At 40.1% G+C, this 27,410-nt stretch overlaps 1 protein-coding gene across 4 annotated transcripts in view; it reads left to right on the plus strand.

The window, feature by feature from the left end:
- Positions 1 to 21,386, plus strand: part of XRN2 (5'-3' exoribonuclease 2) — a 61,625-nt gene extending 40,239 nt beyond the window's left edge. For all 4 annotated transcript variants that reach the window (XM_043883273.1, XM_043883272.1, XM_043883275.1 and 1 more), the window contains 6 exons: positions 4,105 to 4,173; positions 4,273 to 4,404; positions 6,208 to 6,338; positions 13,665 to 13,728; positions 18,489 to 18,627; positions 20,843 to 21,386. In XM_043883273.1, the coding sequence (XP_043739208.1) occupies positions 4,105 to 4,173; positions 4,273 to 4,404; positions 6,208 to 6,338; positions 13,665 to 13,728; positions 18,489 to 18,627; positions 20,843 to 20,908 (601 nt within the window). In that variant the 3' untranslated portion in view covers positions 20,909 to 21,386. The remainder of the gene's footprint in view (positions 1 to 4,104; positions 4,174 to 4,272; positions 4,405 to 6,207; positions 6,339 to 13,664; positions 13,729 to 18,488; positions 18,628 to 20,842) is intronic.
- The last annotated feature ends 6,024 nt before the right edge of the window (positions 21,387 to 27,410 follow it).

Below are 27,410 nucleotides of genomic sequence, written 5' to 3' on the forward strand. Positions count from 1 at the left end.
AGATTTCTCATTGTGAAGTTTAAGCATGTTTATTTTCCTATCTTTAATGGATTTAGATAGCAGCTGCCATTCTAGGAAGGCTTTCACTTACAGACACCCTTTGTGAATTTGAAAAATCTTACTAGATTAATTGCCTTCATCTCTCACCACCCCCGTTCTTAAATTTCCGGTGGATCATTTTTTTAATTAATTTGTATTAGCATATAGTTGCTTTACCCTTTATCTTTACCACAGTTTTTGTTTATCTTGGCGTATAATCTGTCCTGGCTCTTTGTCTTTGGGCTCTTTTGTTAAAGGTGGGATTCAGAACCATAAGCCAGGTTCCTGTGTCCGCCACAGTCTGATTCCGGCAGAGCCAGTGTGGACTCTTGTGTTTAACCCCTGGGGCCCTGGCTTGCAGCAGACCTTCAGGCCGGTTATACCACCAGTCCGCTCCGGATTGGTACATTTGCTGTGCTTCTCAGTATCTCAGTGTGTGTTCAAGGGTCTTCCTTCGCAGCCCCCTAGAAATAGTAAGTTCTACTTAACTTTCTAATTAGGACAGAGACTTGCACAAGGAAGAGTTCCAGAGTTAACAAATCCTGGAGTTTTTGTTTGTATGATTATGATGGTGATCGTGATTTCTGAGCCTGAAATGGCCTTTGGTGTTATTTGGTATCCATTGTTTTCACAAGATTATTAAATTTATAAAAGAAATCTCAAATCCAGCTGTATGTTGAATAAATAATAATAAATAAATAAATAATAAAATTGAGTTGATTTCCTGGAGATGCCTGAAAGGCCAAAGGTAACTCTTTTCTTACGAGGTCATTTTCAGTCTTTTCTCTGAGGGGTCATGCTGAGACTGATGCAGTTTACTTTAGCTTTTTGGATGTTTGTTTCAGGGCTTCTGTATCCCAGTGTTGTTCTTGCTTTACAAACAAAAAATCTGAACATGCAACCTCCAGTGCCCCCTGCCAATTACTCCTGTCTCTGTTGACTCCTAGCATTTCCCTCCTTCTCTGTTTGTGTGCATCTGGTGTTGGATTCCATGTTTGAGAAGTTGTCTCCTTGAGTCCACTTTAGTGGACTTTCCCTCACCTCGTGTTCCCATCACATTAGGTCTTACCTGTGTTGTTGAGGAAATATATTTTAGAAGTTATTGAAGTGTCTTAAATTGATGGAAGGACTCAGAGAATACAATCAACTGTGACCTAGGAATTTTTTTTTTTTCAATTCTGATCCCGTAAATCTTTCCACATAGTAGTAGTTTAACTGTGAGTAGAACTGAGCCATCTCCCTGAATGTCTCTTGTCCTTCTCTTCTTCCACCATTGTAACTTGCTTTTTATAGTTTTGCTGACTTTACAGATATAAAACCTCTGTTTGATTCTCAGTTTTCTTCCCATCTGGAGGAGCAGGTGACACCCTCCGTGTCACCCGGACTCCGTGTCCACACTGGCCGCTGTGTCCTGCACCCACACACACCTCCTTGCCCATCTCTCCATCTTTCCCTCACCTCCTGTTGCCCCCTTGCCCAGACTTAGGAACTTCAGCTTCTCATGGCACGTGACTCCGTGTACTGATACCACTGCTCTGGAACCGTCTTTCTTTCCACTTATTTCTCTTATCTGGCTTTTCCCAGTGAGCCTGTATGTATTCTCGTCTCCTGAATTACTGTAGGGCTCTCCCAGCTGATTTTTTTTTTTTGAAATCCCACCTACCTTCCCACTGAATCTTCTCTCGTCTTTCTTAACCACTGCCACTCCTCGGAGACCTCTGGTTCCTGCCATAGTTTGGTAGAGCCGTGCTCTGTATCTGGGTCCCCACAGCTCCGCAGGGACGCCTCCTCCTTGCTCTCCAGGCTGGTCCCTCTGTGAAGACCCTCTCCCTCACATACGTGTGCATTTAGCCCACACTCACAAGGTCCCATGTGGAAGGCAAGTGACAGGCTTTGATGAGCATCTTTCTTGTGCCTGCTGTGGCCTTTTCCACTTTCTTCCTTACTATACTGTTAAACTTTTCCAGTCTATCTCCCCTATTAGAAGAGGAGGCAGGCCCCATGGTTGGGCACTGTTTGTGCCTCTGCTCCCACCATGAGACCATGTACACAGTAGGCATGCTGAAAATTTGTTTGGTAAACTGCCAAAAAGGCCTGCTGACCCCAAGAGAACTGCTCTGAGATACTTTAGTTGCAGGCCATGCTTTATTACCAGTTTCCTCTGTTGGCTTTGTGTCTAGAAAGCCCCAACAAATCCACGTACCTACCTACCACCTTGTCTCTCACCTTCTGAAACCTTTCACACTGCCTGTTGTGCCTGGCCCTGCCCTGAGCCGCCTGGAGTAGAGAACATCTGAGATAAAAACAGTCATGGTGAAGAGTGAGTTTCTAAGAGGAACAGATTGAGTCAATGAAGTGCTGTTCAGCTGTTCTTGAGCTTGTAGCATCTTTATTATAAATGGAACCATTTTTATGTACTTAAAATATACAGTTAACAAAAATCTCTCTATAACAGATGGGCCCTAATTATTTTAAGTGGCATTATTTGAAGAGAATAAAGTTAGCTATCTAAAATGTCAGCCAGTTCAATAAAACCCTTTCTCACTGATTGCAACTGTAATCTGTAAACTTCAGAGGATCTTTGGAGAATATGAAAAAGCACAGAGAAGGAAAGGAAATGGTTGCGTGTACAAATAACCTTCTGGTGAACGTGTGTCTAGTCTGTTGCCTGTATTTCCATCTTGTCATTAAGTATTTTGTTACTACATTTTCAGAAATAAACCACTTCTGTTTATTTATTATAAAAAAAAAATGGAAAATTTATTTTTGGCTGCCCTGGGTCTTCCTTGCTGCATGTGGGCTTTCTCTAGTTGTGCTGAGAGCGGCTGCTCTCTGGTTTCGCTGCACAGGCATCTCACTGAGGAGGCTTCTCTTGCTGCAGAACACAGGCCTTAGGAAGTGTGGGCTCAGCAGGTGTGCACAGGCTTGGTTGCCTCTGGCATGTGGGGTCTTCTGGACCAGGGATGGAACCCACGTCCCCAGCACTGGCAGACGGATTCTTAACCGCTGGACCACCAGGGAAGTCTCCGAGGATACCATTTTTAGAAAGAACCATAGTTTCTTTAACCAGTCCACTATTTGCCTATACACTTAGGTTTTACAGTTTTTCAGTATTATGAATCCTGATATTATGAGCATCCTTAGATATAAACTAGGTGCATATCCAGAGTCCTAGAAGAGACATTGCTGTGTCAGAAGGAAGACTTGTGTGCTTTGGGTGAGACACACACACACCCCCCCCCCCCACCCCCGCGCGCGTGCACACACACACACATATACACTCAAAAAGGCAGTTTGGCCCAGCTTGTTAAAAGTCTGAGTCTGAATATACAGCCATCACATCATTTCAAGTTGTGACTGTTTACATTCTCACAGAAACACATTAGTCGAGCAGGATATGGGACTTCCAACAGGGAGGCTTTGTGTTTTTTCCCCTGTGGATTATCTGTTCATTGTTTTTGATTTTGCAAATGTTTCTACTGTTTCTTGCAACAAGCGCTGATCTTCTTGAAGATGTTCGAGGGAGGGTCTTTGCCATGGACTGAACAAAATGAAAGGTGGTTTTTATTTTTGTTGTTGCAAACCTCTTGTACCGGTGTCTGGTATCATACTGGAATTTCTCAAGAGTTGGGCTGGCAGTGTCTGTTCTTTCTCTGCGATCACCTACAATTAGGTGGAGCATGACTTTGCACATAAAGTTACACGAGGCCATCCTGGGGATTAGTGGCAGTTTGGTGAGAAAGATGTACAGCCATTTGGCAGTTTGGCAGAATCTGCGGACTAAGATAATTTTGGGAGAAGACTTTTGAATTGTAGTCATTCTGTTTAAAGATCCACAGCATCTAGTTCCCTGGTGGTATAGTGGTTAGGATTCCAGGCTTTCACTGCCATGGCTGCAGTTCGGTCCCTGGCTGGGGAACGGAGATCTGCAAGCCATGCAGAACAGCCAAAAAAAGAAAAAAAACCTTAAAAATAAAATGAAGGTCACAAGTACCTGAATTTACAGGTAGAAGTCAAGCAGACTAATCCAGTGAAATCACTAAATTGTTTCTTGTTCTCTTCTAGTATCAATTTTAAAGACCCACAGTTTGCTGAAGATTACATTTTTAAAGCTGTCATGCTTCCGGGAGCAAGGTAACAACTGAACAAATTAGAAAATATAAACTTTTCAAGTTTATTTTGTGTAAGTGAAGTCCACCCCTGTAACTAAATACTGTATTTTCAAATGGTTAGAAAACCTGCACCGGTCCTAAAACCTAGCGACTGGGAAAAATCCAGCAACGGACGGCAGTGGAAACCCCAGCTCGGCTTCAACCGGGACCGGCGGCCTGTCCACCTGGATCCCGCGGCCTTCAGGGCTTTGGGGTGAGTGGTAGGTTTTTCTGTGTATTTTGGTTGTTCAGAATCTTCCATGGAGCATTAAATCAGCACTTACACCACAGATGTTCGAGATTATTAAATACAACTATTCTGCAGCTGTTTTAATGACTTTGATTCTTTTCTGCTTTTCTTCTTTTTTAAAATTCAATTCTGTGTCTCTGGTTTATCTATTGCTTTGTGTTGCCTGAGAATTCCATTATTTTCTCTCAAGAGATTTTGCTGTCTCTGACCGTTATTTCAAAAGAATGAAACATGCTGTTTACCCTCAAGAGAGTTGTGACTGAGTTAATCTCTGGGTGTCACAGTCCCTCTACGAGGAGCTGCCAGCCCCTGGGCTCGTGCCTGTGTGTTGAGGCCTCCGTGATGCCTGAATGTGTCTCCTGGCCTGTTAGTAAGGTCAAGCCTCTCAAAGTGTCTGCTGGCCTTTTGTATCTCCTCTGCTGTGAATTTTGCTTTTTATCCTTCGCCTTCATTAGCTTCAAATTTTCTTTTTTCCTGACTGTAAAAGAGGGAGCTTTGAAGCAGAAAGACATAAAGCTGGGATAAAAAGAGTAAAGTACTAGGGCATGTATTAATGAGTTATCATCTGTGAATTGATATTGGTAACTCATAAATAAATATTTCCAATTCATATGAAAGCTTTAAGATTCAAAATGGGCTTTAGGCAGTAGGTTACCATTAGTAGCATGCACTTTATGCAGTGACTAGTAAGGGCCAGTGGCATCATGGGCTTTGAGTCCTGAGTGTCTGGATCAGACACCTTGTCTACCACTGGATATTTTTTGTTAAAGTTACAGAACCTCCTCTGCCTCCGTTTCCTGTGTGTGAAATGGAACTTCAGCCTCGTGAAGTTGTGGGGATTAACTTCTTGGGATAGTTTCTAAGCCACTGTGTAAATGTGAGGTTTTCGGCAGGTTGCTTGGAAGTCTTCATTTAATAGTTAAAAAAAAAAAGCAAATCTAAAATACTCTCTAGATTTCTTTTTTGCATTATTTCAGCCACTTTGGAAAGCAACATAGAAGTATCTCTTAAGTAGAGTGTTAAGGTCTGAGGATCCTCTGAACTTTTGATCCAGATTCCTACTTCTTGGAATTTATCCTGAGAAAATAGAGGAGCCTAGTTATACAACCATATCTCTAGGCATTGCTGTCTATACTACTAGTACTAACTAGTACTAAATGAGTGGACAGGTCTAGTAAAGTATGAGACACTAATATGTAAGTATTCTGTAATACTTAATACACATTACACTTGGGAAGACTATGAAAAGTTATAGGGAAATGTTTGATGCAATAAACTGAAAATAGTAAAATATAGAGTAGTATTATATACAGGTGAACCCTGAACAACTGTGGGATTAGGGACATTCACCCACTGAAAATCTGCAGCCGTGGATTGTGCAGGACTCCAGTATTTACTGTTGAAAACACTGCAGGTATAAGTGGACCTGTGCTGTTCAAGGGTCAACTGTATAGTGATAGCAACAGCATAGGTCTTCAAGGGCAAAACTCAATATAATGCAGAAAAAGAGAAATAGACTGAAATGATTTTTTTTTAATAAAGTACTAAATATTTACATGATTATCAGGAAGCTCTGGTGTGACAAATGAACATTTGCTGTCTCCATTATCAGGTAACATTTTGAACTTTGTTCATTTTAATTTAAACTTCGCATTGTCTTGGTCAGATCTAGTAGTGACAAGATGGCTACCGGCATTTGTTTATCATAATAGTGATGGGTATGTCTTTGTCTAACTTTTTTTTTGGCTGGGGGGGTTCCTTTCATAGCCACGTTATGCCGAGAGGCTCCTCCGGAACGGGTGTCTACAGCAATGCTGCACCGCCGCCCACAGCTTTCCAGGGGAACATGTACCGGCCACTTTTGCGAGGACAAGCCCAGATTCCAAAGCTCATGTCAAGTATGTTTTCAGTAATGGGTTCTACCTACTAGCTTAAATACTGTGACAAAGGGTGGTCTCTGATCTGCATTGCTAAAAGGGTGGACCTAACAGCGTAATTGCATTCATTTTAATTCATATGTCCATTTAATGTTACATTTGCGCTCTGTGGCTGTGCTCATTTTCTAGAAAATACAGGTTATGTACCAAGTTCTCAAAGCCAGTTTTCTTCATGAAGCCTTTGCATCTTCATTCCTGGTTGTCTGCTTGCTTCCAACCAGTCAGCCCCCCCGGGTGGTGGGGGAAGAGGCAATGTGGCAAGATGCTGACATTTAAGTCCAAGTGTCATATCATTTAAGTTTTCTTCTGAATGTTTCAGAGAGTTCATAAAAATTAAATTTAGAAAAAGCAGGAGGGGCTACTCTATTGCAGAGAACCCTTAGAACTCTGTTAAAATCAACTACACCTGTCAAAGAAAGACCCAGATTAAAGCGATGATTGTTGGGAAATATTTATGCCATGTATTTAGTATTAGTTCATGCTGATTTACTCACGAAAGCATTTTTAACCTGAAGCTCTAAGAAAGGAGTTCTGACAGTCTCCTGCTCTCAGGCTTCTGTTTTCACTGTGTTCTGTCTGTCTGTCTGTCTCTCTGCGCGTCTTAATGATAGTAAATGGAGCGTTGTTGCCTCCATCGTAAAGTCTGTGGACTTGAGTGGTTCTGTTCTGTTCAGTGAAGCACAGGGGGCATGGAGTTTAATAGGCTGTGGCGAGCTGCTTGGTACAGTAGTTTCTTTAGCTACTTCCCCCCAAAACTGAGCAAATAGTGTTTCTTGGTATTTCCATTTATATCTGTGTGTGGAGTATGTATCAGGATGGACCACATACAACTGAAGCATCTAACCACTTTGAAAGAGCTGTCTGTGCCCCGAGAGCTCACCCTGGGTGAGGGCACCTCCGGCAGGCAGTTAAAGCCTGCTCTTCACTTACACAGTCCTCGTCAGTGCCTTTCTCCTGTGGCTCTTTTCTGTTTGTGCTGGTATCATGGCTTCCCAAGAGGAGAACGAAATAAGATGCAGATACTAGACCCAGGTGTAATCCATCTATCTCTGTGTCTTGGTTTAGTCAGTCATTCTCAAGACCACGGTTGTGGGGAATTTCAGAGGTTACTGTGTCGAGTAGATCTCTGAGGTTTGAGAAGACAAGTTTGAGTAGCACAGGTGAAAGCAAGCATGGGCTCCGTGTAAAGCAGCTTCCTCCCATCATCAGTCAGTGCATTCCGGGTTTGATGTGCTTGATGTATTTTTTTCAAATATACATCAAAGTGAATACAACCACAAAGATAACAAGCTTTTTCATGGACCTCCAGAAAACCATCTTCTATATCACCTGTGATATGCAACACACTTGGGAAGTATTAGCCAGATTAGTAGTTCTTATCAGGGCATCACAGACGCAAATGAGAATCTATATAAGTGGGCCTGGTTCAGTTCCTGGTTAGGGAACTAGATCTTATATATTGCAACTAAACATCCCACATACCCCAACTAAGATGGAAGATCCCACGTGCTGCAGCTAAGACCTGGTGCAGCCAAAATAAGATAAATAAAATTTTTAAAATAAAAATTAAAAATAGGAAATAGGCTTTGTAGAGTAGGGATTCACTCTGAGTAAGAAACACGTGGCCCTCCCTGTCTGGTGACTTGTAAACATCATTTTCCAGTTGCTTGCTTGTGTATATATATATATAAAGAGTTGACTTTTGAATATTGACTGACAGTGTCACTAAAATTCATTTACTCTGAAGTCTTGTCTGTATGTTCTTTTGGATTTTGCCCTTTTCATTCATGTCATTTGTGAGTAGTGACAGTTTTATATATTCGTTTTCTGATCTTAATGCCTTTGGTCTTTTTTGCTTTTTTGTACTACCTAGGATCTCTAGTGTGATTGAACGTAAGTGGTGATGCTGGGCATCTTTGTTTCATTGCCAGTCTTCAGGGGAAGACTTGTAATATTTCACCATTAAATATAATATTGCTGCTGCTGCTGCTGCTAAGTCGCTTCAGTCGTGTCTGACTGTGCGACCCCATAGACGGCAGCCCACCAGGCTTCCCCATCCCTGGGATTCTCCAGGCAAGAACAAGATAACCTTTGTTAGGTCGCAGGAGTTTCCTTATATTCCTTGTTTCTAGTGGGTATTGGATTTTATCAACTGCTTTTCCTCCATTTCTTGAGGTAGTAATGTTTGTTTCTTTGTTTTTTTTCTCCTTCTGTTACATGGTGAATGACACAGACTGATTTTTGACTGTTACACTAACCTGGCCTTACTGGAGCAAGCCTAATGTTGATTTATCCATTTTTTTGTGTGTATTAGCATTTTGTAGGATATTGATTCATGTCTGTGATTTGAGAGATGAGTTTACAGCTTCACACATTCTGGGCTCATAAAACAAGTGTTTCCTACATTTTTATTTCTGTAGTAAGGGTTACTGTGAGATTGTTGTCATGTCTTAATCCTTCGAAGAATTCAGTGGTTTGTATGAGTCTCTTTTTTTGCAAGAGTTTTTTAAAAGCTTCTTAAAGGAGAAAAGTGCACAGTTACATCTCATTTCTAGAACCACAGCTCAGTTGTGGAAAGGCTTGATGGTGGTTCTGGTTAGGGAGAGAGACGAAAGTCTGCACTTATCTGTGGTCACACTTGTACGATAAGCCCAGACAAACGCTGCCAGCTGTCAAGAAAGGAAATTCCATGTCCTGTGAAGTTTTCCCCAATACTCTTCACACACAGCTCCAAAGATTTGGCTTTTCTTTTTTTTTTGTTGTTGTTTTTTTTTTTTGGCTTTTCTTCTTTCTCTTTTTTTTAAGTTTACTGTCATTAAGATTTTTATGGCATATTTATCTCATGGCCTCTTGTGACCTCTCAGTTTCTATTTATGCAGACAGACCTAATCCCTGCATATATGCCAACCAGTCTGTCCGTCATCCATCCATCCATCTGTATCTCTCTCTATATTTTGTGTCTGATTTGTATCCGATCCTTTACCTTTACATTTCCATATCTTTTTTGAATACCGTGTTTTAGGGTGGTGATACTCTTTTAAGAACAACAGTGATAAGATCTTTTTTCATTTTCTCCCCACGAGTCTGTGTTGCCAAGATGCTCACTCCCAGAGTGCATGTGTGAAGTATCCTTGTTTGCCCTCCTGTCTTAATTAGATGTGTGTATTCTAAACTTTGAAAATACTGAAAGTAGTGTGCAGATCCCCAGTCTAGCCTCCTGGAGATCCTGAACTTCTGAGTCTTTGGTTGAGGAGGCGGCTCTCCTGGTGCTTCTGACATAAAATAACACGAGACTCACCTCGGCCCACAGCGCAAGTGCATGTGGACTGTGGAGTGACATGGTGTGCTGGGGGTGGTCCTGGCTTCCCCTCCACCCCTCGATAGCCTGTGACCTCAGGCAGGCTTTGATCAGTACTCAGCATTTCTTCTTTTCTGAAATGGTACAGAGAACACCCATCTCACAAAATTCCATGGTAAATGAGTTTTTAAGTACTTGAAATAGTACCTGGCACAGAGTATGTGCTATGAAAGTACTAAGTGATAAATGATCCTCTATATATCGTTCCTCTTTATAGAATTTTGAACTTTAAGTTTTGGTTAGAAATAGTTTTAGTAAAACTGAGATCTGAACTGGTTATTCAGTCTTTGAAAATATTTGTTGTATCATAACTGTTTCTTCATGTGGTGCTGAGCTCCATCAAGGAGAGCCACTGGTCACGGGCCAGTTTCTGTCAAGTGTCTGCTGCAGGCGTCTCTGTCAGTCTTTGATTTATCTTTGATGTGTCAGGTTTTGGCTGATGGGTGATTGTCCAGGGACTGTTGGAGTCAAGTGCAGCCCTGAGTGCTCGGCATGAATAAAGCATTCGCTTCTGCAACCTGGAGAACATGGCATGTCACCTCTCTTCATTTCAGTCCATAAACTTGTCAATTATCTGCATTTGAAAAGTGATTTTTGATTAGTGGCAATCAGTAAACATGGAATCTTTTCTGTGATTGCCACGCTGATTAGGTAAATTGTCACTTGAGGAGCTGTTGGTGAAGCCTTGGTTTCTGTGGCCGTAGAGCTCTAGAAAACGGATGTGTTTTTAAAGACCACGCGAAAAAATGAGCTCTCATTTTTTTCTCTCTTGTGCTGCTACCTTTCTGAAGTGCAATTCAGTATCTCAGAATTTTTTTTCTCCCTCTCTAATGGATCTTCTGTTAGAGCCATACAAATGAATGATAATAAGTTTGTTTTACATTCTACTTCATTACTTCTCCGCCAGGAAGTATTTCCGCCTTATGAACACTTAAGGGCCATATATATTGTTTGAGCCACATGAAGAGATTTGTTTAAAGGTAGCTTTGACGTTTGTCGATCCTCTTTAGTTTTTTTCTTTGATTGAGAGCAAGAGGTATTTTAATAGTCATTTGACCGAATTTTTAAAGTCTTATAAAATTTGCTTAGGTTTTTAACAAAAAACGATAGTTTTTGCATGTGCTGAATTTGGAAAGAACATTGTCTAGGTGGTAAGAAATAGTGAATGAGAAGCAGAGAGGAAAGCACCTGGCATACCAGAGTTGGTGGAGTAGGAACTCCGGCCGCTTTCCTGGGCGCTTATCGGGATACAGTTAGACTACTGAGAAAGGCTCTGCCTCTCCAAAGAAAACATTTGTGCACAGTGAAGTTTACATTCCAGTTCTCCTTAGAAATATTGGTGTGCTTAACAATGTGGCATATTTGGATGTAGTGAATATTCTAGAATGTTGAGGACTTTCCCTCCACTTACAGTGTTGCTGGGAGGAACACTGCTTTTTTTCCTGCCTTTACTTTTCATAAAACCTTAGGATAAACATTTCTGAAGGCTTTTCTTAATGTGAGTGTATTTTTTAATTATCTTCGTTAGATTCTCCTCGTATTGGGGGTCTATGTGGAAGCTTCTCTCAGTCCCATGGAGAGTGCATACTCTGTGATGACACCATATATAAAGAGACACCATGCAACTCGAATCGCAGAATTAAGTCTGTTAAAAAGGAGGCCTGTTTCCGGGCTGACCACAGTGATTTTGGAACATGTGAAATACAGAGTTAGACAGGGGTCCGAATGAAATTTCCTGTATTTCTTTTGATTTTTAAAATTATTATTATTAATTCATTTTTTGGTTGTACTGATTCTTCCTTGCTGTGTGGGCTTCTCACTGTGGTGGCTTCTCTTATTGCAGAGCACAGGTGAGCTTCAGTAGCTGTGGTTCCCAGGCTCTCAAGCACAGGCTTATAGTTGTGGCCCATGGGCTTAGTTGTTCCATGGTGATGTTTCTTATATTAGCTAACTTTGTTTAAATAAGACGCTAAACTATAATGCCTCTGGGAACATTTTACCAGTTTTCACAAACTTAAGTTTGGTATAATATCTGAATAGTAATGGACTGCAAGGTTAACAAAGTAACGATCAGAAAAAGCCGCCCAAGTGTTGGTTTTACTGTTGGTAGATTCCTTTCTCATGATTCATTGAAAATCATAGAGTGTTTTGGGGTATGTGTATTTTAGGTTTCTCTATAGAAATAAACCACACAGGTGAAATGATTGCTGTCTTGTAAGAAGTTCTGGTTTTACCTCCTCTGATTTAGATTTCCTGATGGTACATAGTGATTCGGACATTACTCCAGGCCCTGACTAGGTTCCTGGCCCTACTTCCTGTGAATTGTGTGGTGATGAGCTTCCTGAGTTTCCATTCAGGTCTAAATATCTAATGATCACAGAGAAACATCATCAGCATTGTTCTAGGTTTGACTGCTACTAATTTGGTTTTTAGGGCTTCCCAGGTGGCTCAGTGGTAAAGAATCCCCCTGCCAGTGCAGGAGATGCAGGTTCAATCCCTGGGTTGGGAAGATACCCTGGAGAAGGAAATGGCAACCCACTCCATTGTTCTTACCTGGAGAATCCCATGGACAAGAGGAGCTGGTAGGCTACAGTTCATGGGGTCACAAAGAGTTGGCCACAACTGAGCAACTAAACAATAGTTTGGTTTTAAAGAGATGACAGGGAGGTGTAATTCACATTGACTGGAAATGCCATCTCTCTTTCAGTTTGGAATGGCATTCTGCTTGGGAGTGATGGAGGTGAAGGCCTCACGCATGCACGTGCCATTGGCCCAGGACCGGGTGACTCCCCTAGGCTGGTTTGTCCACTTTGGAGGCTTTCTTTGGGCCAGCACCTTGGCCATGTTGCTTCCAAAGTGGAAACAGCCAGGTGTTTCCTGCTGGAACCCTTGTGAGCAGCCAGGTGCCTTTACTTGTTCCTGATTCTCCTTAGCAGGGGGTTTTAAAGCAATGTTCTACTTTTCTTTTTCTCCTCAAGTAAACCCAGATTGCATCTTTTTGGTTGCTAACCAGAGATAAGCTTTCATTTCTTCTTTCCTTTAAGAAAGTAATTTTGAAAAGCATGTTTCTAGTTTGTGTTTCCATTAAAATGTGAGCTTGAATACATTATGGTAAGCCTTGTTGTCCTTGGGCCTTGGGAGTCTGGAGGTCTTACTGTCCTCACACGGAGACCTCATTAGACAACTCCTGGAACAGCTGGTCACACTCAGACCCTGCCAGAAGGTGGCTGAGGTGACCGAGACTGGGGGCCTGAGCGGCGGACAGTTGATACCAACTGTGGGCCGCGCGGGGGGTGCCTTGCACCCCATTTACACAGAGGGCCGGCAGTCACTTAACTGTTCCTTGTCATTCGTTCAGTGTTCCCCTCTTCGCTTCATGTTAGGGGAAGAGGTTTGACTGTCAGAAAACAGCAGGGAAATAGGCGATCCCTTTGTGAGCACATCCTCTGGCCTGTTTTGGAGAGACTTTGCTGTGTCCTGTCGACACAGCTCAGAAAGTCAGGGTGCTTTCCGGTTGACGTGTTTAAGGGGCAGATTTTAGGCTTTCTATCAAAGTTACTATTTGTTCAGTTTCTGTTTATGGATAAAGCCAAAATACCATCGTTTTGCACAACATTTAAAATATGAATGTAAAATACATACATATGTCTTTGCATATACACACACACACATAGCAAGGGTGAGAGAAACGTGAGTTTAATGAGAAAGGCTTCACTAAAAGCTATGTTTTCTTATCAAAGGAGAAATAATTTTACAGACAAATTTGTTGACCTTGTTGATTTCACATCTTTTCACATTTCCACAGTGTGTAATTATGCTCGTTATTATATTCAGTCTCAATTTTTCCCAAGAATTGTTAATTATATTATATGTGGGTAGCTGAATAATAATTAAGTCTCCTCTTTAATCCTTTCCTGTTTATCTTCCAGATATGAGGCCCCAGGACTCCTGGCGAGGTCCCCCTCCCCTTTTCCAGCAGCAAAGATTTGACAGGTAATACTAAAGCAGACATGAGTTTTTAGTAATTTTTCACACCAGCATTTGAGGTTTGAGCTTTCGCTGTACTATGAAATGTACTGTCTCCCCTCTAAAGAGTTTCTCTTGGGCCTGTTCTTTAGGAAAATACATGGTTAACACGTTGAAGTAAAAGATTCATATTTATATAGTTTCCTGCTTTTCTTGGTTCCTGGCCTTTACTTTATTGATGCTTTTGAGGTGCCCTGAAAAATGCAACACAGAGACCTTAAAATTGCATTAGGTTTTGGTCAGGCTAAACAAATTTCTTTTTAGAAGAGTTGTGCAGCTTAATGAGGCATAACTAATGGGGTTCCACTTTTATCATTTCTTTGCGGCAACACAGTGTCAGTACAGACCAACCATTGATTCTTGCTGCAGACCTCTTGAAGTCCTAATCAGCTTCTTTGGTACAACTTTTTCAGGGCTGACAAGCTCATTGTAGTGCAGTGTCGCTGTAGGTCAGTAGTTATTAGTTGCCACTGAAAACAGTTTCTTCAACTACTTAAGACTGAACTGAATTAAACGCAGAAGGGACTCAGAAGAGGATTATGGGATCTGCAGTCTAATAAGTACCACGGACGAGGAAGAATGTGACATGGTTTAATAACAAGGGATGTTTGACATGTGTTCTTTCATTGATAAGTTGTGCTCGCCTAAGTCAGGTGGTCTCTGCACGACAAGGCAGCCAGGCGTGTTATGAATAATTATATTAACATCTGAAGAATAATTTTTAAGGGCAGCTTTAAAGTCTGTCGTCTCATGCTGGTCTTGCCCGCATTGGTAAATGCTGAGACGAGTTTAAGCCCCCTCCTAGCACGGCTTCCTTCTTTGCCTTCTCAGTCCTGATCTGTTTTGTTCGCCTCTCTGCCGTTTTAGCAGTCTGATCTGTTCACATCTGAAATGAATGAAGTGTTGTTATTTGAACAGGGTTATAACCTCTACCCCCTTTAAGAAAGTTCTTTCTTTAGAGACTCCAAAACCTCATTTCATTATTTTCTTCAAGAAGATAAAAGAAATTATGTTATTCAATTGTTTATTAATAGTATCAGCTACTTAGTGCAAGCTGCATGTTAATTTAGAACAACTGCTCTTGCCTGTGTTTATGTTCTGTTTTCATTGTAAGTGCTCAGGGCTCATGGTATGTGCCACTTCAGCATCCTCAGAGAAGCACCATTGTCACACTAAATGAGTGAGGGGTGAACTTTTTCTAAAATACATATTATCACATTCACACTGATCTTACCTTAGATGACTGTCTTCTGCAGAACGATTGTCACGTTTGATGTTTAAGATTTGGTTTCCCCACTTTGTTGCTTGCTTTTTTGCCATGTTATTAAATAATCACCAAAGTGCCAGCACTGTGCTGATAACATGCTTTTAGAAACATGAATTCATTTATTCCTCCTGTTGCCCCTTTGAAGTAGATGTTTTTACTTTTACAGATGAGGAAACTGAAGCCCACAGTTCAGCTTATCTGAACTTCTATACCGTTCTTTTACCAAGAAACTTTTCACCCGAGCAAAACTCATCAGAAAACTGGCTCTGAGCATTCTGTCCCATGAAGCCACAGGGACTTCAGAGAAGTCCTTCCCCTTCTGAGGCACCCTTTATTCAGTCCTACAGCTTTCCTTCCCTCTCCACATTAAGCTTCCCTAAGATCACCACTTATGTCCTGACATCCGTGGGTTTTTCTTTGATCTATGATCTGTGTCCTAGTCAAGTTGGTATCTTCCCGATTGACTCTGTGAACCCAACAGATTTGATGTGTGTTCTGTAGGAGTTTTGGTTTACTTTCAGTCAGAAACTAAAACTGTGCCATAAGGCAGAAGTTACGTGTGAGCTTAATAGAATTTCTTATGTCTTAGAACGTGGCTGTTTAAGAAACACACTGTTTAAAGAAAACAAAGTTTGAATTTAGCCTCCTAAACTTTCCAGTAGCCAGCCTTTCAGCAGATACATCACTCATTTCTGTAGCCTGTGTCAGTCACTTTTCTGACCTTACATGACACAGAGGAGAAAACACAAACTGACTTTGCTGAGATGTCACAACTGGTAAGTAGAATTCTTGCTAGAACCAGGTTTCACTGATTATTAGTTCAGTACTTTCCCACTGCACTGTTAAGTGTTTGGTTGAGAACCCTATTAGAGAAGAAAATTTTTTAAGTGTACTTTTTTTTTTTTTTACATAAACTACACTGTTTCTTGAATTAATTCCTACTTTGAGATAGTATTTATAATTCATATGTTCATTTCACTTAAATTACAACAGGAGCACCCCGCTCCCGCCTTCGCCTCCCTCAAAAGGACGGCCCAGCCATCATCATGATGGTGATCGAGGTCCAGCTCATGCCTCCTCCCTGGGTGCTGCCCTGTTGTCTGTGTCCTTGCCAGTGGGGGAGTCTCTTTTCTGGCCATATCTTTTCCAATGTGGCCATTTCGTTTTTTAACTTAATGGGTGCTAAGCTCAGTTGTAGATTTTTAAAAGCTGATTTGTCATATACATATATGTGTGTGTGTGTGTGTTTATAAATTAAAAATATCCCAATGAGTAGTATATAGTTATGTCATACTGCCAGCTACTTTCCAAAACAGTAATTTAGAAACTTCAGAATATTGTTGTCATCCACGGTGCAGAATGCCTCAAATAAGTTGCCTCAGTTGATAGCTACTCATTTAAAAAAATTAAAATGTGTCAGCCTCAGCACTTGCATTTCAGGTTTAGAATGTATTTTCCAGGGCAGATTTCAGTTTGTAAAAAGTATTTGCAAACTGATATAATTAGTATAGAAATATGATAAACTTATGTAAAATAAAGGCCTTTCTGTCACTACCAAGCAGAAGAGGGTAGTTCGTACATGTCCCTCTTACATGGCTCTTTCCATTTAATTATTTTTGTAACTATTTAATTAAATTATTATTTTTATAAACATTTTTGTCAAAAAACATTTCAGGTAATCATTTTAAACCAAAAGGAGAACTTTGTGCTTCCACATTGTAGCCTTGTTCCTGTCTTTAGGTCATAAAATAATGTAGAAGTGCACTTATAATGTATTTTAGCCATGCCAGCTGATTTTCCTGAAACTCAGTTGACTGAGTTTTACTGTTGTAAAACTGTGGAGAAAACATGGTCACAGCTCCTACAGTGTGTGAGCTGCACGTGAAACAAGCGGATTTTGCATTAATGGCCCGATTTTCACCAGCCTCCTTGGTCACAGCACGAATCTTAACCGCTCAGTCCTGCAGAGACCGGAAGAGACTGTGTCTTCTCTGCATACAGAGCTGTTCCTGCTTGACAGTTGAGCCATTCTCGCTGAAATATATTTGTATTAGTGAATTCAAAAATAATTAAAAGCCCTAAATATACGCATATTCTTTCTGAGGTACAGATATTTCATTTTATTTCGACTCACAGTACATTATACTGTTAGAGTTCTGGTCCCACCACTAACTGTGAAGAATAGCACTGGCCTTTCTAGAATTCTTTAGAGAGCAGTTCTTGGAGACCTCACACAAAAATAGTTATCTTTGCTGGTTTAGTTTGTTTTTGTTTTTTTTTTTTAAAGGGCAAGGTCCAAGTGAAGGAAGGAGAGTGGGGGTGGAGAGGATGGATTCAGGCTTGAATAGCTGTGAGAAGAATGCATTACCCGGTGAGCCCAGCTTTGGGCTTCCCCCACTAAGACCTAGGCAGTGAGATTCATATGCTGATGTGGTCATAGCTAATACCAGCTCAGTAATTTAGCAAATTTCAGGTTTTCTTATAATTCCTCCCACTGTCTGTAACAGCCCCCAAAGCTTCTACTGCTGAAATACACTGGGGAATTTTGCTACTGTTTATTCTTGGTAGTGACTGTTGAATAAAATGGAAGTTGAGGAAAATGCCTCAAGAAAGCTGTGTCATACAGGGTGATTGCCTTTAGAGGGTAAATCTTTGCTACACTGTTTATGTGACAGCTTTAAATTGTTATGATTTAATACTTCATACCTGTTGTTTTGTATCTGCAGAGTTAAAATAAGCACTTGAAAACAATTAAAACATTTCTTTTGACCAGTAATCCGGGCCAGCAAACTGGGTTATAATAGCTGTTGAATCTGTGTTCCCATGTAAACTGTACACCAGTTGCCAGTCAGTCCTTGCCAATTAGTGCTCATGTTGCTAGGTCACCATGGTCAATTCAAAGCCGCATCAATAGAACTTGAAAAGGTTTCCTCCCGATCAGACCTTCTGACATATTGAGCAGAATAATGGATGGGAAAAAACAGCCAAGTCCCCTACCCTAGATTCAAAATACTCAGCAGTAAGAATTCATTTGCAGCGTGCAATTAACTAGAAAGAATGGACTCCAGGAACGAGCCTGGACATTTTTAAAAATAAAGCCTCATTCTCTTGTCTCGTGCATGTTTACTCTTTGGATAGCATCTTAAAATGTAGCCAACTTGGTGATCTAGGGTCCAAAACTTTAGTGACTAAAAAGGAAACTTTACAATTGAAGATGAACAAAATCTTTTTTTTAACAAATTTTTTTTTAAAGTCAGATCTTTCTGATTCAACTTGAGTTTTAAACAAATGCTGATATTTCATGAAATATGTTACACTACACTTGCTGTGAGGGACCTAAAGGCTACTCTGATCCTATATATCCCTTAGGACAAATCCAGGCACATTGGATTGTCCCAAAATTTGGAAATGACACCTGCAAGATTTTGACCTTTAATGTAAATGTGATGCTTTTCCACAGAGGTGTTGGGGCCGAACCTTTGCTACCATGGAACCGGATGCTCCAAACCCAAAATGCAGCCTTCCAGCCAAACCAGTACCAGATGCTAGCTGGGCCGGGCGGGTATCCACCCAGACGTGACGATCGTGGAGGGAGACAGGTGATGGATGTGGTGTGGGCTTTGGGGTGGAAAGCTTACTGCTCACTTTGTACTGAACGTACGTCTTGAGACTCAAGGGTTGGTTGATTGTTTTAAAACATCTCTGTAAGTACTGTTAAGAGTAGCTCGGTTGCCCTTGGATCTCTCATTAAAAATGTTTATGGGGTGAGTGCCTCATTAAATAGGTTGTACTTTGAAGATGCTGAAGAATTTTCAGACCAAAAGCCTCTTTAATCACAGCAGTCCAATATTTAGCACAAATAACACCAAAACATTGTTTTGCCTTATGATGTTGCTTTTTGTTTTATTAGAAACTAGATCTCTCAAAATGAATGGTAATTTTCTAGAAGCTGAAAGTAATCTCTCACCTTTTCAGCTGTTACCTTTATTCCACTTAGGAGTTTTGTGTCTTGATTTATCTGTTGTATCTTCATGGGATGAAATCACTCCTAATTTCCCACTTTTTTATTTTAAACTAAATTTAAACCAGCTATATATTGAATGAGTATAGTAATTCCTAGACAAATTCATTACGAGGAAGCTTTATTTTTTTCTCTTTATAACATCCAGTTGTAGCAACATTTAAGCCTGAGGTCTGTTTGCCTCAGTCTGTCCCTCAGCCATTTGACACCCTGGCCAGTATTTACATGCTCTTTAATCCAGTGCTTGCCAGAGAGCAGGGTCTGAAAGCAGTGATTCAGAGTGTGTAGTGTTCGTGGAGCTGGCACCTGCGGTGATGTGAAGTGGGTTTTAAATTGCTCACCTTTTGTTACCTCCGCCTTTTGCAGTGCTTCGAATGTTAATTTTCTAACTCAGTTTCTTGCCGTGTGTCCCTTTGTTTTGACAACTAAGAAGAATCTCCTGCCAGCTAAGAAAAATCTTTTCTTCACACTTTTTTTGGTGTACTCTTAAAAGTCTCAGTTCACTTTACAAGAAAATAACCATCTTAGTTGTCCTTTGAGAGAATTTTGTAACAGTTCTTTAGACGTATAATATTACTTTGCATACATACTATCTGCCCAGAATCTCTACAGATATCAGCAGGTTCTCTAGATTGAGACTTTATGTTGCTAGAGTCAAGGTGACACCAGGCAACCTAAACTGAATATTATTGAAAGGAAGGTGTACCTGCAACTAAGTAGCTCTGGAGAAAGTTGAGTCCACTCCCCTCATTTTCCAAGTCAGGAGTTGAAACCTCAAATCTCCTGCTGTTGAGCAGCAGAGCTAGGGGCACCTGTTAACTTCTGACCCCAGTTCAGTGGCTCTCCTGCCTCCTTTAGGGGAGACCCACTGTTTAGAGGAGCATTCTGCTGTTTCAGGAGGTATAATTGTTATTCACTCAGGAGATCTAAGTCGTTTAGCACATTATAATTCTTTAGGACCTTTTGGAAATACATGTCTTTTTCAGCCTTTTTTCTGCAGAGATTTCTTTTTTAATTAGAATTTTGAAGCACTATTAAATTGTAGAAGTTCACTGTTAAAACCAGTAAAATTATACTTTCAGTATATTTTTAGTGGAGAACTAGTAAAGTGCTCTGAGTGACAGTATGGGGAAAGGGGTCCATTTCAGAATCCTCCCTAGAAACTAGAAGTTGTGAGGCAGACACATCACATTTATCTTTAGGTTATACCGAAATGGTGTTTGGAAGCATACTCGGAGATGTTATGAAAGTTCCCAGTAATTGATTAAGTAATAACCTAATGTGGCCCACTATTATTTATAGCTAAACAAACAAAAACACCTAAAATTAATAGTTCATTAGGCTTCAGCAGAGCAGCAAGCTCCTGCCTTGGTTAAGCAAAATGGCTTTCCTAGTCTAATATATCTGAGGGTAACGTGGGCACCTTCCCACAATGTGGCCTGAAATACCATGGGGGCTGGGGGAGGGGCTGGTGGTAGGCGAGACCGACAAGTGTTTTACATAAGACACTTAACTGTCCTTCATTTGTGTACATTTTAAGCAGTTTCTTAGGCGCTTGTTAAGGCTGATTTGGTTAGTTGTCAGTGATAGCATTTATGCTAATTTCCACTCACATGCAGCTTGGAAAAGGCTGAAAACCAAACACAGGTATTTATGGAGACTATCCATGTGATATACCTATAAGAAATATTCCCTTTTTGGTGTGTTTTTCCATCGAGAAGTAAGGTTAATTTCTTTGCACGAGTGTTAATCCACAAAGTAAACTTTTGCTTTTTTTTTTTTCTCCTCTTCAGGGATATCCCAGAGAAGGAAGGAAATACCCTTTGCCACCACCCTCAGGAAGATACAGTTGGAATTAGGCTTTTGTAAAGCTTTCCCAGATCCTTTCATCATTCTACAGTTTTATGCTATTTGTGGAAAGATTTCTTTCTCAAGTAGTAGTTTTTAATAAAACTACAGTACTTTGTGTATTTCTTTTAACTGTATATTTCTACTGATTCGATCTCACTGTTTTATGTTGCTTTCCAAAGATGTGTGTTGCATAATACAGTGGATCTGAATTTATTATTGCTTGTAAAACACATTTGATGGAATAGGAATACTGGTTTTTCATTATGGTTAAAAAGCAAACCAGCTGTGGATTTCAAAACACAGTGTATTCTAGATCATCTAAGATCCATGCTGATTTTTAATGCACAAGAATTAGGTATGAACTCTTAAGCTGGAACCCTCAGCTAACTAGAGTGTATATTGTTCAGTATTTCTTTGGGAACATTTCATTGATGTACTTGTCATATGGAAATTTCTGGACTTTAGTAAAAAACAATGCAAAACTTAGAACTCTGGTCTCTCTTGTTGTTTTTCTTTTACAGTATTTAAACTTTGAAAATCTTGGCCAACTGTGTGGGGTTTTTTTATCAATATATCAGAATTTTCTACAATTAGATGTCCAAAAAAAAAAAAAATCAATGAAGAAGTAGATTTTAAGAGGATATGGTCAGAAAGACAACCCAACCGACTCATGTCTGCCTTTCCACTACTAATTTGGCGAATTATAAAATCTTCGTGAGATGATCTACATTTTACAAATTTCAGGCATATTTGTGCTGCAGTTTTAAGGATTTGTTTTAAATCTTTGAGAATTCTCCAAGTTTGAGAAAAATCTTTGAGAAAAGTTCAGGGGGGTGGTGATGCGTGAGACGTGAGGAAGATTGTGGTATAAATAAACTTCCAGTTACAAAATAAATGAGTCACAGGATGAAATTTACAGCATGGAGAATATAATCAATAATGCTGTTTCTGTATGGTGACAGGTGGTAACTAGAGTTACTGTGCTGATCATTTGTAACGTACAGAAATCTGGAATCAGTCTGCTCCTGGAACTAACGCAGTGTGGTAGGTCAGTTATACTTTAGTTGAAAAAAAAAAAACACAATGGAAGAGCAGAAAGAGAAGAAAACTTGAAAAGTTTTGGACTTCCTTAGTGGTCCAGTGATTAAGTATCTGCCAGCCAATGCAATTCCCAGTCCGAGAAGATTCCACATGGCACGGGGGTGACTAAGCCCCAGCACTGCAACTACTGAAGCCCACTTGCCCTAGAGCCTGTGCTCAACAAGGAAAACCCGCACACAGCTGGAGACACCCAGAGCACAGCAAAGAAGACCCAGCACAGCCAGAAGTGAATAAAGAAAGGATTTAAAAAAGAAAACCTGAAAAGTTTAATTGCTAGGTGAATTGTGTATGCTCCTTGGTATATTTTTGCATTATTTCACAATAGATTCCAATTTGTACCCATTTTTTCCTTGCTACTAAGTACACTAATTCCTTAAATTTATGCTTGCAGGTCATACACAAGCACTTTGATATGTTTTTCATTTTCCCCAACAAATTTAGACACACATATGAAGACTTGTCCACTTTTCCATTCTAGCCTCAGATTGTAAAATGTTTCTGACTTTCGACATTTTTGCTTTAATATTCAACAAAGGCAACTTGTTAATCTTAAATCTATTCAGGAAAAATCCCACCTTAACCTTGGATAGGAAGGTATTTTGAAGCTATTGAGTTCATTGCTGATGATGGGTGAGTAGAGCAGTGTTCTTTTTTGTTGAGATAGAGAGTCTCTGAATTAACCATTATATATTACCATCACAATACAGTGAAGGAATAATGCTGTTTATCTTCTGAATATTGAAAATGTGTAACACCTGAATCAAGTATTGCATATTCCAAAGGAGCCCATGCACATGTCTTGGGGTATACAGCTTCCTAAGTACCCTAGAGCCATGCTTCTATAGGACCTAGACTTTCTCAGATCTTTAATTTTGGTCTAGTTTTTTAAGTTTTCATGAGCATATCTGAAATAGTTTTTGACTTGGTTTTTTGCACCATTGCACGTAACTGATCAAAACACATTAAGTTTGAAAATGTTTTTAAGTGTTTTGAAGACATCTAAGCAAAAAAGCCTGATGGAAAATTAAGCCCCGAGCTTTCCTCTAGCAGGTGGCAAGCCCTGGCTTCCTTCTCTCTCCTCACTCTGACATCTCTTTCCAACTTATACCCCCACGTTTGAATCTTCCAGAAAAAGTCCCCATTATTTCAACAAAGGCTTTTTAGAACTTTCAATGGCGCGTTTAAAGCTATAACTAGCCCCCTCCACACTCAGGAGTAAATAAACGCAACGGGTCGGTTTTGTGTAGTTAACTGTCCTCCATCGTGCTATGCTTGAGTAGGGCCAAGTTTTTCAAGGTTTTTAAGCATTTAAGAACCTGGGAACGGCCCGACTTTATCGCGTCGCTGAGAGCCGGTGGTGAGCGTCTGTCTTCAGGGTGAGTTCGAGGGCAGCACACGGTCATCCGTCCATCCCGGAGCGCTGTCCGGCCGCGCGGCGTCGGGGAAGCCCGTGGGGAGGTGACCTGCAGGCTGACCCCGAGCCAGGGCCGGGCGGGCGGCTCAGGGGGGCGCGCGTCGGCGGCATCAACACCCGGGTTCCCTGGGTCGCGCGCCGCAGCTTCGCCGCCGGCCAGCGTCGCCTCGGCTCCCCGCACGGATGCGATCATCGGCCCTGGAAGGAGACAACGGAAAGGGTCTTCTCCGAGGCAGCTGTTTTTTCAATTCTAAGCCTGAGGGTAAGTGAATTTCGCTTGGCTTGGAAATCAGAATGTAGTCGTTCTCCGACGTAACCTGGAAGCCGGGTGCGCAGGCGGCGCGGTCCCGGGCGTGGCTTGCATCCGGCTCGTCGGCCCATTTTCGGCGGATTTCTTCTCCACTCAGGGTGAGGTGAACGTCTGCATTGCTAGTTAACTGATACCGCATATATGGCACGAGGGCCAGAGGTAAGAGGCTTTAATTAGTGTGTGGGAAATGGGAATGGAACCACTTACTACCACAAAACAGTTTGTACAACTTAAACTTAGGCAACATTTGTGATTAAACTTTTATTAGAAATCACCTAAGCAACTACTGAAAGAGGTTACATGGAAATTTAGAAACTGAAACAAAAGGCACTTCATGCCAACATTCTAAAGCAAAAACAAAAGAAACCAATACACCTCTCTCAGAAGCTTCCAAACCTCCCTGCTCAAAATATAATGACATAAAAGTGATCCTAAAATCACAAAGTGATCTCAATACTTACAGGAGCGACTCCTGACTTCAAGTCTTCTTTGAATCTTCTCCAGATGCTCACCAATTTTCACTAGCAGCAAAAGTCTACTTATTTAATTCATTTTTAATAAAATGTATCTTAGTGCCCTGTCTCATTGGATTTGAGCATGGCAAGTAGCAGTATTTTTAAAAACTGGACTTGAGTAATTAACATACAGTTTTATCCACATATTAATGTTAAATAGCTGTGCGGTATCATTCATATTCTCAACTACATCTGAAACTTTTATCACCACTACACTGCATTATCTTACGCACAAATTCTTATCTAAAAATCTAGTCATGGGTATTTATGTGATTATGGTTCACAAATTTAAGTCTTTCTAAAAGTCATCATTATGAAATGCAGCTAACAAAGCAAGTCTTTGGAAGGTGCTTGCATTTAGTGGACAGGATTGTGTCTCTGATTTGCTTTAAATTGAAAGTAAACAGTCCATAGCAGAATGGAGTTTGGACACAACATCTGTGTTGATAAAAGTCTGATTGACTTACTTGTTCTGACTGTTAGGTTTTAGTTCTAAGCAAAGCCTCAAACAGAAGACAACTGGGTTACACCCCCTCTTCCATGTACAAAACTCCCTTCCTGTATCTTTCAACATTGGGTGCACGTGTACACACACACACACACACACACACATACACCCCACTTCAATTTAAATCCCAACACAGATTTCAGAAAAGTACCTGCACACACACACACACACACCCACCCACACCCACCCACCCCACTTCAATTTAAATCCCAACACATTTCAGAAAAGTACCTGCACGCACGCACGCACACACACACACCCCACTTCAATTTAAATCCCAACACATTTCAGAAAAGTACCTGCAATCTCCGCCGTTCCTCTCTGCCACTTGGATTCTGGATTTTGGTTTCTGTGCCTCAACTGGGAAGAAATAGGTTAGAATGCTGTAAAACCCCAAAAACCTTTAGGAAACTGTGACATCGGCAGTTAGCATTTCTCAAACCGAGTTTTGCTGTGGCCTCTGCTAAACTTTGGAGGGGCTTTGTTCCCACTTAGACTCTGCGTCAACCTCCCTCTTGGTTGTGAAGACACTTATCCTCCTCTTCAGTTAATGAGTTTCACCTAGTCTGGCCGTTTGTGTTTTTATAAAAGATCTGCAAAGCACTAATTGCAAAAGAAGGAAAAAAAGCTTTTGTTCCGCATTAATCAGAATGTGGAATTCTACAGTATAAACATTTTCTATTTTAATGTTTCAAAAACAAACCTTATCTTAATTTCTGGATGTGCACACATAAACTCAGTACATTTCTGGGTGTAGAATGTTAAGCTCTCCGCAGCAATTAACTCTGGCTTGAGTCCCTTACTATTTAAAGGAACACTGAAAGGAAAAAGATGGCTGTACCAAATACACTTTCAGAAAATATTGCATAAAGAAGGCTGTTTCTTCTTAATGGTCTTTTTGATTGATAGTTCAGTTAGTCTAAGGGATTTTTTTGTTCCAAAAATTATCAAGGGAAAAACTGTGCATGAAGATTTATTTTCTTTAAATATGTTACACGGAACCCTTAGTCCATAAGCTACTGTTTTTGTTAAGTATTGGGCTGTAAAAAAAAAAAAATTTACAAACCATGTGAAATTTCATAACATGTTTTCTAGAAGTAGAATTTCAGAATTTGAAGTAATCAATATAAAGAAGCATTTTTAAATCTGGCACATTAGTAATAGTTATGCTAGCCTGGCTAGCTTTTGAAAATCAATTTTATTAGCATGCAAAAACTCAAACTGGGAGAATTTTCTGAAAGTGTACTGCATCATTTTCATATTTTTTCTGCTCAAATTTTATGTAAAATGTGTTAAAAATCAGTTATCATTTTGCAAAATGCATTCACAGCCCCTTGATAAAGATTGAGTCACTTGCTTCTTTAGTGATTTTTTTCTCTTTGTGAAAGGAACTGGAGTTTTTAATTATTATTACTGTTTACTGTAGAAAATATATTTAGAGAAAGTGCAACTTTTAAAAACACTTTGCACAGTTCAGAAAAATACCCAAGCAATGAAATGAAATAAAATGTTTCATTTCAAACTATAATTCTAAAATATCAAATGTATAAGAGGTTTAGGGTCTCTGGGAAATGTTTTGGTCATTTGTAAAACATGCATTATCCATATTATGTCTTTAATTTTTCTTCATTTTATGAACTCACTTTCTCCAGTCTTCTTTTAGCATTTTTAATCTACTACCAATTCTTTAAACCATGAATAAACTGAGCTGTGTTGTCACATCATGCCAACTAGTGTTAAAAAAAAAAAAGCCCATACAACTTAGTGAAAAGGAAATGATCATTTGAAATTTACCAAAAAAAAAGTACTTAAATTCTTTTAAGTTATATTTAAATATCCCTTTGAAACATAGGAAATATAAATCAGCATATTAAAGAGTAAATACATTATTTGTACAAGAAAATACCAACAAAATCGGTGTGTAATCCCTATTAACTTCTAAATATGAGAAAATAATCAATATTTTACTGATTCTTTACACACTGATTACCATTCAATAGGTCACCTTATTTTCTTCCTTCTTGACATGCTTGAAAAATAGATTAATTGATGTCTGTTTTAGCAATTTTGCTTGCTTGTTCTAGTGTTTTATCAAGGTACTTTAATTCAGATAATCAAATACCTTAGAAAGAGTAAATAACATGTCTGTAGAATAGGGTATAATTTATTTTGTCCGTTGATTTTGGGAGACCAGTTTCCATATAAAAAGTAGCTTACAATCCTTTCTTTTGATGAGCTGCATCTTAGGAGGAAAAGCCTCTTTTAGAATAATATACAAACACTCATTGCCAAATCATGATCGAAACATTTAAAAAACAGCATTAAGTTTAAAAAGCTATATCAATTCGTATAATATTTTGATTACGTTTATTCCATTTCTCTAAATGGCAATAACTCCTCTGCAGTAATGTTGCTATGTGCATGATCCACCTTGAGCTACAGTTCACTTTCCATCAAACATTAATGAAATTGCACTTAAGCGGGGGCGGGGGAAGCGGTGGAGGGGGGGGTCGAAAATTAATCTCCCAAGGTAAGTTCCACTTCAAGAAGAAAACCTTGTTAAAGCTGGGTTGATTTTTAGAGCTACAACCACCACCTAAGTCTCCAACGTTAAAACTCCGAGAGCTTTGGTTAGGAACGTGGTGGTGGATGTGGACTCGGC

This window comes from Cervus elaphus, chromosome 23 (assembly GCF_910594005.1).
Source record: "Cervus elaphus chromosome 23, mCerEla1.1, whole genome shotgun sequence".
Taxonomy (NCBI): Eukaryota; Metazoa; Chordata; class Mammalia; order Artiodactyla; family Cervidae; genus Cervus; species Cervus elaphus.